Source organism: Sorex araneus, chromosome 6, assembly GCF_027595985.1.
Source record: "Sorex araneus isolate mSorAra2 chromosome 6, mSorAra2.pri, whole genome shotgun sequence".
Taxonomy (NCBI): domain Eukaryota; kingdom Metazoa; phylum Chordata; class Mammalia; order Eulipotyphla; family Soricidae; genus Sorex; species Sorex araneus.
The window spans coordinates 23,828,638-23,843,245 of NC_073307.1; the positions used below are offsets into that span (position 1 = coordinate 23,828,638).

General features: G+C 53.0%; 1 protein-coding gene across 1 annotated transcript in view; it reads left to right on the forward strand.

Moving 5' to 3' along the window:
* Positions 1–1,430: 1,430 nt before the first annotated feature.
* The window catches only part of SPOCK1 (SPARC (osteonectin), cwcv and kazal like domains proteoglycan 1), a 447,720-nt gene continuing 434,542 nt past the window's right edge, over positions 1,431–14,608 (forward strand). Inside the window, exons 1-2 of the mRNA XM_055141942.1 lie at positions 1,431–1,603; positions 1,997–2,179. Coding sequence (XP_054997917.1) covers positions 1,997–2,179 — 183 coding nt within the window. The 5' untranslated portion in view covers positions 1,431–1,603. The remainder of the gene's footprint in view (positions 1,604–1,996; positions 2,180–14,608) is intronic.

Sequence of the window (14,608 nt, forward strand, 5' to 3'; positions counted from 1 at the left end):
GGGACGAATGTGATGGGTCCAGGTGGCCTCTCAGTTCTTAGGCTGCTGACAGGTGGCAGAAAGGGTCTCTGTGCCCAGATGTGGGGACTGATGAGGAACTCCAGCCCCTGCTCCGACCTAGATGATCTTGAGGGGCAAGGCCAGCCTCCTGCTCCAGCATCTTCTTCCTTCCGCCCCTTTGTTGGGTGTATGGATTCTCAAGGAGTGCTCAGGGCCCCTTCCCCCCAGCCACTGTAGGTAACAGTCCCTACCTGGCCTGTAGTTCAGTGCAGGTGTAAAGAAGGATGAGGATGAGCAGGTGTGGGACCATGTGGGCCAGCCCAGAGGTGCTTGGTGAAGGGTCTCTAGGGCAATGCCTAGCAATGATGCTCGGGGGACCATTGACGAGGTTTCATCCGGGTCCTGTACTATCTCCCTGGCTTCACTCCTTTTCTGCATTCTCTTCCTTCCCTGCTAGGACTACTGCCCAATCAGCACACTGGGGTCAGGCCCTCTGTGGGGAGGGGCTCCCTTGCAGAGCATCTGGGACTGCCCAGGGAGGCAGAAAGGACAGAAACAGAATCCAGAAGGGCAATTTCCAGGAACCGACATCCCTGGGCATGGTGTGGGCATGGACATGGGCAGGCACGGATGAGCACACGGATCAGGAATTCACCCACCTGGAGGAGGCCCTCTGGAGAAATGCACATCCAGTGAGTCTGGTGGTGGTGGCGGGGCGGGGGGGGGGTTCCCACTTGCATCGAGTCAGGTAAGTATTCTCTTGGAGAGTATCTGAATGGAGTCTGGCTTACTCACCAGAGGCCCTTCGCTAGCCTCTTGCTCTTTCTCCCTGGGTTTGGACACACACACACACACACACACACACACACTGCACACACTGCACACACTGCACACACTGGTTAATCTTTGCTGGCCTCTTGCTCTTCCTCCCTGTGTTTGGGCACACACACACACACACACACACACACAAACACACTGGTTCGTCAGGTTTGGACACACGCACAGGTCCATCGCTGGCCTCTTGCTCTTCCTGAATTTGGGTTTGGACACACATACACACACACACATCCATATGTCAGGTTTGGACACATACACACACTGGCCCGTCAGATTCACACACACACACACACACGCACGCACACACACACACACACACACACACACACACACACACACACACTGGTCCGTCAGATTCTCACACACACACACACACACACTGCTCCGTCAGATTCACACACACACACGCACGCACACACACACACACACACACACACACACTGGTCCGTCAGATTCTCTCTCTCTCTCTCTCTCTCACACACACACACACACACACACACACACACACACACACACACACACAGAGCCCGCAGGTCCGCGCGCAGCCGCCAGGGGTCGCCAGCGGCCTCGAGTGGCGCGGCGGGCCCCTCCGCCCGCGACGCCGCGCCCGAGCGAGCCGCCGAGCGAGCGGAGCCAGAGCGCTGCGGGCTCACAAAGCGGCGGGACGCGCGGCGGCGGCGGGCACAGGAGCGCAGCGCAGCTCGCGGCTTGAGCAGCCACAGGAGCTCGGGCGACTCGGATCCGGCGACCCGGGCCGGCCCCCAAGGTACGTGCCCCGCGGACCCCGGCGCCCCAACTTGGCGTAGTTGGGAGCCCGGCGCGACCCCGGGGATCTGGCCGCGGCGGCGGCCGAGGAGGCGGAGAGGCCCCCGCGCCCCCGCCGTGCAGGGACACCCCGTCTCCGCCCGGCGCCGCCGTCGGTGCGTGCGGTTCGGTTGGGGGGCGAAGAGGGGGCTCCCCCCATCCCAGAGTAGCCGGGCCCGAGGGGGGCCAGCCGAGGCCAGGTGGCGGGGGCTCCTCTGTAGTTTCCTAGCGGCCCCCAATCGTGACGCAGCCTCGCGTGTGCAGTGGAGCACCCCCCCCCCCCGTCCTAGCAGGGCTCTCCGGGGGGCTCCGGGCGCGCCCCCCGCTCACCGCGGCGCCCCGGCCGGCCCCGCAGATGCCCGCGATCGCGGTGCTCGCGGCGGCGGCGGCGGCGGCGTGCTGCTTCCTGCAGGTGCAGAGCCGCCACCTGGACGCGCCGGCCGCCCGCCCCGACCGCGGCCACCTCCTGGACAACGACCAGTGGCTCAGCACCGTCTCTCAGTACGACCGGGACAAGTACTGGAACCGTTTCCGAGACGTGAGTACCGCGGCCGCGGGGCCCGGCGGGAGGTGGGGGTGGGGGTGGGAAAAGGTGGACCCGAGGAGGGGGGCAGGGACGGGGGGAGTCCCCCGAGGGGTCCCCAGAGCAGGCTGGGATGGGGCGGGGCTGGTGCAGACCTGCCGGGGCTTGGGGTCGGGCTGGGGTGCCCTGGGCTGCGCCTTGCCCGAGAGGAACTTTGCAGAGAACTTGGAGGGCTCCCGGCGCGGCTCGGAGGGTACCTGCGGGCCAGGTGCGCGGGGTTGCGGCGCCGCAGCCGGAACACTGGGCGCCCACCCGCACGCCCCCAGTCGCTGAGTTTTGCTCGCGGCGGTAGTTGGCGCCCCCTCCCCCGCCGTGATTTCATCTTCCCTAGGATGCCCTCGCAGGAGACACCCCGCGCGAGAGGACAGGTTTTGAGGATCAGTACTGCTCATTCAATGGGGAGCCCCGGTGTGCAAGGGTGAGGGAGGGGGGAGGCTTGGACTGACAAACCTGCTAGTAGTGGGCTTGATGGAATGCTGGGGGTGGGTGGGCATTGTGGTTGGGGGCCTGGAAAGACGCTCTGGGGACTGCTGGGTAGCCCTGGGAGGGGGATGCTTCCTGGTCCCTCAGCCACTCTCCATCTCCCACTCAGAGGACAGGGTAGAGGGAGGAGGCAGGGGGTCACAAGGGACATCTCCCCAGCAGGTGGCTCCCTCTGTGCCCTTGAGGTCCCTGCCAGCTCTCCCTAAGGCTGCCCCTGGTGGGCTCTGTCCCTGGTGGCACACACCCAGTTCCCACTTGGGTCCTTTTGAATGAGATGTGTGGGGTCACCGTCCTTCATGGAGTCCTCTCTACCCTCTTTCAGCTCTCCACAGCCTCTAGGGAGACCGTCTGGGGAAGTCCAGGGGCTTCCCCCACCTTCTGGAAGTGCCTGCCCAGCTCCTGCTGCAGAGCAGGTGCCCCCCACCCCCGCCCCGAGTTGGGCAGTGCAGGTTCTGGGCAAGGCTCGTCTCCCCTCCATTCCTTCCTCCTCTTTCTGCTTCTCCATCTCAGGGCCTTCCCAACGTTTTCTCAGTGATCTTCCATAGCTCTTTGGGGACTTCCCAGCAGCCCCGGCAAGGTCCCTGCCCCAGTCGCCTACCCTCCCTGACCTAAGTGTGTTATCCTTCCCCTTTCTGCCCAGCTCCCGGGAGTCCAACCTCATCCGCCTTTGCCAGTGGCTGAAAAAAGATCCTCCAGCTCTGCAGCTGCCTGTCATGGACTCATATGGGGCAGGGAAAACGTTGGTTTCTCAAAATAAACGATGAGCACATTTTAGAGACCGTAGTGGAACAGGGCCACGCTCCTCCGCAGTGAGCGGTGGCAGGGTTGGGACCCGCGGGCATGAAGGGTCTCCTGTGCAGATGTCGGGGCTTGTGGAGCTGGAAGTCAGGCTGAAAGTGCTGGGGTGTGGGGCTTTGGGTAAAGAAAGGCTGACTGAACCTAGTCACGATTTCCTGGTCTCAGTACTTCATAAGGAAAACATTATTTGTTTTTTTTTGCTTTGTGGGTCACACCTGGTATTGCACAGGGGTTACTCTTGGCTCATGCACTCAGGAATTACTCCTGGCAGTGCTCGGGGAACCATATGGGTTGCTGGGAATCGAACCCAGGTCGGCCGCCTGTAAGGCAAACACCCTACCCGCTGTGCTATCACTCCAGCCCCTGGAAAACATTATTTTTATTTCCTCATCAGAGTTAGTCTTTAAAAGGTGGCTCCGTCATCTATTGCATTCTGGTGAATGTTATTATTATTATTTTTTTAATTATGGGGTCAGAGTCTGCTCAAACCTGACTTTGCGCTAAGTTCAGGTGGGTGCTTGTTTAACCCTAGCACCCAGACTCCTGCCCTGCAGGATCTTATTTGTGATCACTGGGAGAGTACTGGGAACCCACATTTTCTTTCATTTTTCAATTGCATTTGACTGGGTTAAAGGGGACAGCAGTGTAGTGTATGTTTCAGGGGTGCACTGTGGAAGGGTCAGCAGACATCAGGTTTGTTTTCATGGTCTATTCCTTTGTTTTTAATATCCACATGTAAATAAGATCACCTGGTATTTGTCTTCTCTGTCTGACTTACTTCACTTAGCATGGTCCTCTCCGGTTCTGTGTTGTAGCATGAGGCAAGATTTTAGCTCTTCTTACAGCTGTGTAGTGTTGCATGTGAGTATGTGCCACCACTTCTTATTTTTTTTTCTTTTTGGGTCACACCTGGCGATGCACAGGGGTTACTCCTGGCTCTGCACTCAGGAATTACCCCTGGCCGTGCTCAGGGGACCATATGGGATGCTGGGATTTGAACCCGGGTCGGCCGCGTGCAAGGCAAATGCCCTACCTGCTGTGCTATCTCTCCAGCCCCTGTGCCACCACTTCTTATCTGCCCTCCTGTCATTAGACACTTGGGTTGTTTCCAGAGCTTGGTTATTAGAAGCAGAGCTACAGTGATCATTTGCGCACATATGTCCTTTCAAAGTAGTGTTCTTATGTATGGGTGTGTATTTTGTTTTTGTTTTGGGTCACACCCAGCAATGCTCAGGGGTTACTCCCAGCTTTGCACTCAGAAATTACTACTGGCAGTGCTTAGGGGACCATGTGGGGTCTGGGGATTGAACCCAGGTTGGTTGTGTGCAAGGCAAATGCCTTACCCGATGTATTATCTCTCTGTCCCATGTTTTTGTGTTTTGGCATAAATAGCTAGAAATAGAGTTGCTGGATCATTTGGGAATTTAATTGGTAATTTTGGGAGAAATCTTCATACTGCTTTTGTAAGGTCTGAATCAGTTTATTTTCATTTATTTAATTATTTATAGCATTTTGGGTCATACCAGGCAATGAACAGAGGTTACTCCAGGCTCTGCACTCAGAAACTAATACTGGCAGCGCTCGAGGGACCATATGGGATGCTGGGAATTGAACCTGGGTCCGCTGTGTGCAAGGCAAATGCCCTACCCACTGTTTACTATTGCTCCACCCCCATCTGAATCAGTTTAAATCCCCATCAACAGTGAATAAACAGGTTCATTTTTCCCCACACCTCTAATCATCACTTATGGTTAATGGCTTTTAAAAAAAATCACATTGTGTGGGACTCAGGGGCTTGGCGGGGGGGGGGGGTCACCCTTCGTGGTGCTCTGGTCCTTTAAACCATTTCCTTCGCCCTGTTTCTGACCTTTTGATATAGATGGTTCTCCCCAGTGTGAGGTGATCTCTCATTGTCATTTTGACGTTCTTTTCTCTGATAGTAATGAGCATTTCTTGAAGTGCCTATCGGTCATCTTGAAAATCGATAGTTTAAACAAACATAAGAGGTAATGCTTCCTATGTTTAGGAAATATTGTTTTAAATAGTGCCAAACTGTCCAAAGCTTAACACCAAAAAAGAGACAAACTTGTATGTTCAAATACTTTCTTATTTCTGGAGCCATTTTAGGTGCTAAAATAATATTTTCAGCAACACATTTTCTTTTTAAAGGATGCTATCAGCCAGCATACCATTAAAAACCCACCTGAAAACATTTTAAAATCCCAAACCTTTTCAACCATCAACCATTTTAATGCTTCATGGACACTTCTGATGCTATCTGTAGCTCAGACATAATTTAATTCCATCAGCCTCTTTAAGGTGTTGTGAGACTCAAATTAGATGCTTTTTTCGGCCAAGTCCAAGCCTCTTCAGTTAGGTAATGCACTTGAGTCTATCACAAAGTCTTGGTCCCCCAGAGCTGAGAAATAAAGGGGGGGTCAGTTCCTACCACAACCCGCTGTGGGGCTGGCTAGGGCGCAGCTGAATGGGGCCACTTAGTCAACCCGCCCTATCTCGTTCATAGACCCAGCCAGGCCCCCTGAAGCCCTAGATTCTGGCACCGGTTTCAGTTGTTGACAGCACCAGCTCGCTTGGAAAGGGGGTGTCCTGAGATTGCTCTTACGATATTTGTCCATTTTGGGATGTCACCGGGAAAGAAAGCTGCTTTGCCTTTCCACTGCCTTGTTCCTAGTTTGCGCTTGGGGGAGAGAGACTTAGATGGGATTTTTGAACATGCATAACTGTAAACCAAAGGATGGATAAATATGTAGCACTGTAGCACTGTCATCCTGTTGTTCATCGATTTGCTCAAGTGGGCACCAGTAACGTCTCCATTGTGAGATTTGTTGTTACTGTTTTTGGCATATCGAATACACCATGGGTAGCTTGCCAGGCTCTGCCGTTTGGGCAGGATACTCTCGGTAGGTTGCCGGGCTCTCCAAGAGGGACAGAGGAATCATCCCCGGGTCGGTCGCTTGCAAGGCAAACACCCTACCTGTTGTAAATATATTTTTTTGATATATATGAGATAAATATATATATTTGAGAGTTGATGTTACCATTGGTTGGAATTACTGGGTTAACTGTTAACTTAGTGATGGGAACGGTGAGTGGGCAGTGTAGCCATCTTCCCCTGCCTGTGGAATGTGCAGGGATTTTGTCCCAGAGGACTGGCCTTCCCCACCTCCCCACCCACCCCTCAGGCTTGGAAGGGATCCTGTTGCCCTTGGCCCATGAACACACTGCTCCCCTCTGCCCTGCTGTAGGACTTAGGTAGCCACTCCATTGCCTATGGTTCATTGACTGTAATGACGCAATCCGGAGAAATGCAGCAGCTTTCAATGTTAGGAGATGTTTGCGCCTCGGGGTAATTTGGTGGTGTGTTAATTGGTCATCTTTCTTTCATAAACACTAGCAATTGGCATGTTTTGGCCAGATGGAGACCTAGACTCTAGCACAAATACAGAATTAAGGAGGAGATGAAGAAGGCAGCTGTTTGTACTAAACTGCGCCCAAAATTTCATCTCTGCATGTCCCATGTTGAATGCCATGATTCAAGGCTGAGGGATGCCATCTCCAGTTCTCTTGATGTTTTCTGCACCCAGGCTGGCTTTCCTTACCCATTCCTGAGAGGGAGGTTTCCTCTGCTGCCATTGATGTCCATCTATATCTTCATCCTTTCCGACCAATGCTGCTTTGTCATGTTAGACCGTGCGAGTAAAAGACCTGTGTTTTCTCCTCCGAGTTACTGCTTGACATACTAACTCATACTGGCATGCATTTCTTCCCTACTCTGTTATTTTAAAATAAGTTTCTATAACATTGAGAAGGGAATACACGCTGATTACAGTTTAAAATGATGGGGCCAGGGAATGGAGCTCTATGGCAAGGTGCATACCTCACACGTGTAAGGCCCTGGATTTGATTCCACAACTCCCCCCTCTGCCTCCCCAACATTGAAAACATTGCAGAAGTAGGTTCCTAACATGTAACCAGCACTTAGTGTAGTAAGCAGTTTAAGGTCCTTTCTGTATGTTACATCATTTCACGCTTGAAACAATGCCAGGGGACTCTCAGTGTTGCTGCCCCAGCTGCCGCTGACCGCAGGGATGCTGGTGTCTCAGCCCTACTGGGGCAGAACAAATTGCAAGCATGCAGACCCTTGCTCTTTACGGCATTGAGTCAGGAGTGGCTTTGGGGTCCAGAGACAGAAGCACCTTAGACAAAGTGGCTGTGAGGCCAGCTGGGCGCAGCCTTTGATCGGGGGTCACACCCAGGCTTTATCTCCTGCTCATAATGAGCTTCTGATTTGATTAAAATAATATTGTTGCTTACACCAAATATGACATTTTCTTCCTTGGCCCACATGAAACCAGCCCTGACATTTAACTCCAGGATAATTACCTTTAGCAGGCCTGAAGAATCACAAGTGTTGCTTTGGCTGGCATTTATCTTCCTCTGGAGTGGCCTGAGTTTGTAATTCTAATGAGACCACCAGGACCAGCCCGCTCCCTTTTCCCTCCAGCTGCACGTGCTCTGGGATTTGAGGGTCTCTGTAGTGGAACTGGGGTGGCGGTGAGCATCCGATCTGCTCATTGGATCTTGACAACTCAGCTGTAATGAGTTTCAAGGGTAAGTGGGCCCTCTCGGTGGAACAGCGCCGGACTCTGTGGGGAGGGGGCCAAGGGCGGTGGCGTAGCTTTCTGGGTCAGTCATTAATCTGTCACTGCAGAAACTCAGCTTGCAATTGGGAGTAGCAGGAAATCATCTTGATTAAACAGGTTCCAGGGGACTTAAATGAGTTTGTGAGCCTGCCTCTTCTTTAATGAACCCACCGTGTTAAAATACCCCAGACTAGATGACCACGGATAGAAATAATTATTTCCTAGGAATCATTAGAAAGGGACAGTACACAAGCTCCTGTCAGCCCAAGGCTGTTCTCGTGGTCTCTGTCTTTGCCTTCCGTCTGGCCTTACCAGAGAAAAGCTGGTTCTTGGTTGGCGAGAATGGTAGAGCCTTTGGCCTTGCCGAGTTTCTGGCCTCCTCCTGGTCTCCCTGTCCCCTGCCCCAAGGAACTTCCGCTGATTGCGTCTGCTGGGAAGATTAAAAACCCTCTTTCATGCTGATGAGGTTATTTTCAAAACCAAGATATAATTCCAAATGTATCATTGTACCCGTGGTACAATACCCCAAACAAGAACACGACCAAATATTAATTGAACTGTTTTATTGCACTTATAAAGACAATGTAATGTTGCCAACTGACTTTATTGTTTTTGCTTTTTGGGTCACACACAGCCATGCTAGAGGTTACTCCTGGCTATGCACTCAGGAATTACTCCTGGCAGTGCTTGGGGGTCCATATGGGAGGTTGGGGATTGAACCCAGGTCAGCCAGGTGCAAATGCCCCACCCGCTGTACTATCTCTCTGGCCTATCAGCTGACTTTGAAAACTGTATTTGCTCAGTCGGTTATGTTTCAGGTCACATATGCTGTCTAAACCGGAATGCCTCCAGGATGTTGCCTTTTAACCTTCTTTCTTGTGATGCGACTCCATATGTTCCTTAGAAATTTCTCATACCCATGTGCTCACTCTTGGTCTTATGGCCCTAGATGATATCATTACAAACCAAAGAATATCCTGTCGGGCATGAAATAATCCGTCCAAGATTGCATGTATCTTTTCACCAGGTTATGTCCAAGTGGGAGAATGGCACTGAGTTTGTACATTGTGAAGACAGAAGATAGTGGCCAGTATGGAGTGTTTGGTGGACCCCTGGGTAAATCTGAAATCCAAGAAGTCGCCAAACCCCTCTGTGCATAGCACTGTAGCACTGCCATAGCACTGTCATCCCATTGTTTATTAATTTGCTCAAGCGGGCACCAGTAACGTCTCCATTGTGAGACTTGTTGTTACTATTTTTGGCATATCAAATACAACACAGGTAGCTTGCCAGGCTCTGCAGTGCGGGCAGGATACTCTCGGTAGCTTGCCGGGCTCTCTGAGAGGGACAGAGGAATGGAACCCAGGTCAGCTTCGTGCAAGGCAAACGCCCTACGTGCTGTGCTATCACTCCAGTCCATGTGCATACGTAAACAGTAAATAAATCTGCCCTGTGGAGAAGGGCGCTCCACCAGGCGATTTCCCTTACCCCTCCACCCCCACCCCACATCTGTTTCCATCTAGGTGCTGGAGGATTGGGGTGCAGGGTTAATCCTCTCAAGCAATCGATTGGGCTGACTCTCTCCCTGGCTTCTGGTCTGAATGTACACAGCATCTAACCTTAGAGCTTTCAATCCAGGGCATCAGGAACTGGTCCTCCCTGAACCCTTGACTTCTCCTTTGTTAAATGGGAATTGTAACACTCTGTCGCTGAGAACTCCAGACTGCAAGGGACTGAAGTCTAGTCCAGGTTGGCATCATTCAGTGGAAAAGAAAGTGAACTTTCTAAGGCACCTGAAAGTTTTACATGAACTGGGGCATAGACTGTGTCAAGGCACAGGCTCCTGGGCTGCCCCTGGGCACGTGTCTTTTCCCTGTAAAATCCCCCCTCGCTTCCCATTCCAATTGTGGGGCACCCCCCCTATAAACACTTTGTTGATTTTGTGTTCAGGCTGATTAGTATCTTGTGGTGGCTGCTGCTACTACAGATTTATAGTAGCATGTATTTTTTCCCCAGTGGTGCCAGTAAGTGTTCCAGAGTGGAGAGTTTCAGGTTTATCCTTGTTCTTGGCCTGTGCTCCAATCAATCATGTAAGCCAGACTGGTAGAATGTGCAGATTATCTGGAGAGCTGGGACCTGGGACAGAGTGTTACATGGTTAAAGAGTGACATGGGAGTGTCCTGAGAGGAAGCTGGTGTCCACTTTGCTGACCAACCTCACAGAGTTGGCACAAGGCTTAAATTAGCTATTGCGTGTGAAGCTCAGAGCAAAGTGGCTTAATAAATATTACCTCAGTGGAGGGTATTATTTTTGTTAATAGTAACAGCCATAGCTACAATATTCTACATTATTTCTCAGTGTATTCGTGTGTGTGTTTAAATTTGTATGTAGGGGAGTTGGGCCACAGCTGGCTGTGTTGAAGGCTGATTCTTGGTTCTGTGCTCAGAGGATCATGTGTGGTGCCGAAGTTAAACTGGGGTTGGTTACATGCATGGTGTTTATTTTTGTAGTTTAGTTTCTTCAGTACTGGCGTGCCCCCCAAAGCAAGCGTCCAGTCCTGTTGCACACAGCAGGTGGTGAGCATGTATTTGGCTCACTGGAGTTGCTTCCATTGCATCCCTCTAGGGAGTCCCTGGGGAGGGGAAGCCAGCCGGTGGATTCTAGGCACACACAATTTATAGTGTAGGGTGGAAATTCTAGGCCCCACACCCACCAAAATACACTGTGATTTTATTTTTTTTCTAGCCTCTGTTTCCAAACAAGAACCTCAGAATCCGCTTCAGGATACAGCATTGCGTATAGATTGGCGTCTGTGTATAACCTTGGAGTCCAGCACAGAAAACTGCTCAGTGAATGTGGAATGCGTGAGGGATGGGAGGAGGGAACTGTTCCAAGGCAGGACTTTGACATCCTGAGAGGCGGAGAGATGTTCTTTGCAGAGGCCCCAGTGAGTCATGCAGGCCTTGGCTGTCTCCTGCAGTTGGCTGGAATGCCAACAGATGGGGGCGCTGTTGAGAGACCCTGGGATGCCCAGGCCCCTCACATTTCAGGCTTTTTAAATTTTTTTTTGAGGTTGAGGTTACGGGCTGGCTCATCAGGGTTCTAATCTGTAAAGTTAATATTACATGGAACAGGTGAGCTTCTAATCTCCGATTGTGCATGATTATGGTTTTGCTTTTGTTTGGGGGGCCATCCCCAGCAGGGCTTACTCCTGGCTCTGTGCTGCTGGGATGCAGGGGACCATCTGCAGTGCTGGGGATCAAACTCGTCTTGGCTGTGTCCAAGACAAGGCCCCTGCCCTCTGTACTAACCCTCTGGCCTCTATATTTTTTCGCTTTTTTAATTGTTCCCGAAAGAAATGCCGAGTCTCATGGGACTTGAGGGGGCTGGGGGAGGCTGAGTTCGTATCTGAACTACTGTCCCGGCTGACTTTTTGAGGGCACCTCTTTAGCTTTCATCCCATGAGTGTGACTGAGCTGTTGGTCCACAACCACAGACGCTGCTTCTTGAGGGCTCTTTGCCGTTCCCTGGGACCTGTTCTCTGGGACTTCTGCAACTCCAGGCAGAGAAGACCTTACGTCTTCATCCATGTGGTCCCTGCCCCTTTGCTGGCTTTCGGCACTGAGTGGGTTTGTGCCCAGCTGGGCCCGAGAGCCTAGTTCTGTGGGGGGACTCCCGAGGGTGCCCTATTATGCTGACTGGGGCCTACCTGGTGTCATATCAATGGTTAAACTCTTGGCTCCAGTTGCCTCCAGCCTGTCTCCAAAATCCTATCTTGTCCTGCCAACTGGTCCCAGGCTGGGACTTCCTACATTTGAAGGCCAATGTTCCAATCCATCTAGCCTCTGTATCATTCTGGGTTTTCTAGTGCCCTCTATGTGTCTGGATTTTATGTTCTTGGTTCCACATCCTGTCCTCGGGGGAGGCTCCTGCGGTGTCTAGCAAATGCTTCTTGTTGGCATTCAGGAGTCCCCAAACTCCAGTTTGGCTTTCAGAGCAATAGGCAAATCCTAGACAGGCTTGGCCCGGTCTTTGCTTATTCTCTCCATAGATCCAGCTTCGTTCCACATCATTAGAGGCCACCAGAGGACCAATCACTCACTGCAGCTGAAGGAGGCTGGTGGTGGGCTCGGGAAACCCCAAGCAACAGCAAACGGTTAATGCCCGTGCACGCAGCCTCGTGTCAGGCTTGCTAGGGGCCCAAGAGAAGGATGGGTGCCACGGACCCTGTGCTGGAGCTCGGGGTCTGGAGCCCACAGACATCACCAGTCACAGCCAAGTCAGCTCCGTCGCTCCAGGAAACAATGACAAGGTCTACGCAGACCTGGTGGATTCCTGCCCTCCAGGGTCCGAGTTTGGGGTGGTGGTGAGAGACACAGACCTGCAGGTCAGCCACCCCGCAGGTCAAGGTGCTAAGGACTGCGGCATTTTCAGGCCAGATGCAGGGTGCTTGCTTGGACTTGGTCAACCCAGGTTCGACCCCCAGCACCCCGGTAGTCCCCAGAGCCCTGCCCAGGAGTGATCCCGAGCACTGAGCACAGAACCAGGAGTAAGCCCTGGGCACCACCAGGTGTGGCCCCCTAAAAAGAAATTTTAAAGGCTGCTGCGTTTCCTGGGTGTAACACTCCCAGAGCCCTCCCCCCATGCTGGGAAAGAGGAGGAGGATGGCCATATTGGGGGATGGAAAGCAGCGGTGAAGAGGAGAGAATGAAGAGAGACGAGAACCCTGGGCTGTCTCCTGGGAGGGCACTCTTGTCCACATGATGCTTCCCTTATGATCTGCTGCATGTTCATCCCTGGGGAGTCCTCGATCCATTACAGCCTGGGTGCAGGCCAGAGAGAGTGCGCAGCAGGCACAGCCCTTGTCATGCATGCAGCTGGCCCGGCATCGTGCTCTGACTCCACACAGGGCCTCCTGACCTCTCCCCCCTCCCCCTGCACAATTCACCCAGGAGCGATGCCTGAGCACTGCATCTTCTCTCACAGCCCGGGGCGAGGGGGTTATTGGTGCCTGGAAGACCCTAATGGGGTGGATCTGGTGGCATCAGTTCCATTACGAATACTGACCCTGACAGCCCTGCAAACACAAAGCAGGGGCTGCGGGCTGGGAAACTGCAGCCTGCTGAGGGCATGTCCCTGACTAGGCGGAGGACGAGGGAGGTGTGTGTGCGGGGGACAGGGACACAGACACGTGTGTGTGTGTGTGTGTGTGTGTGTGTGTGTGTGCGCGCGCGCGCTCAAAGTGTGTGTGCACAGAGCAGCCCGCGACAGGGTCTGGACCACGCCCCTGTGGCGGCTCTCCTCTTTGACTCGGTAACTTTTGGAAAGATCAGAGGCCACCCAATGTGAAGACTCCAGAATGTTCAGGTCTGTGCGGCTCAGCAGGGCAGGGCGGCCAGCGCTCCTTGTTCCAAAGCCCTTTGTTCCGTTGCCCCTGGGACCCAGTTGCCAGCTTTGCCCCACTCCCCTGCTTTGCCTCTATGAACGGGTCCTAAAATGGGTCCGAGGGTTGCAGAGAGAGAGTGGGTGGCGGTGAAGAATCCCGTGTGCCTGTTTGGGAGCCTTGCGTAGCCCTATTTGTGAAGGCACGGTTGGGGGTTGGGGTGGCTGCCAGGTCTCTCAGTGCTCATTGCTCATGCTGATGCCTGTAGACTTGGGTCTCCCTGGCCCACGGGTGTCTGCAGTTGGGTGTGCTCAGGCCTTCCCCCCTCCCTGAGCCTGCAGTTTTTCCCAGAACCTGTTCTGTCACCTCCACCCAATCTGAGAGTCAGAAAGCCACCCGCAGTAAGGGTAAGGTAAGGCTGTCTTTCCAGGTCTTAAGCTGTTTATGTGCCTATATTACAGAATTCCTTCCTATCCCAGAAAGACTTTCACGTATGCTGGAATATACTTTTTGTCTTGGGCCCAGCGAGATAACTCAAAGGGCTTTGAGGAGGCCCAGCATTCAATCCCAACCCCACAGGGGCCCGAGTACTGTCAGGGACATCCGAGTGTGCCCAAGGGGTCAAGTATTGCTAGGAATGTCCCCAGCTCCAGGGTATTCCCGGGGAGTCTCCATGCCAAATCCCCAGAGAGTTTATTTTGATCATTTCAGTGATCCTGTGGGGCCTGGATCCTTGCCTTGCTAGTAGCTGGACCCAGTATGTAGGAGAGTTTTGTTGGTTCATGTGTTCGTACCTTCAGACCCCAGGACCTCACTGGCCTGGCTGCTTTATACCAGGTGCTCTGCTGGGCGCTCAGGATGTCTTAGGGAACAACAGCAGCAAAAAGCCTGATTCTGTTTGAAGCTGAAGCTTTGTGTCGGAGCCCACTTGAAGAAAAAGATGTGCTTGATGATCAGAGAAATCTGCAAAGGGACAGACCCGGCTTACCAGTGACACAGGCTTACCAGTGACACCCGAGGAATCCCGCCATGCTGGACTTGAGGTGCCATGACTTG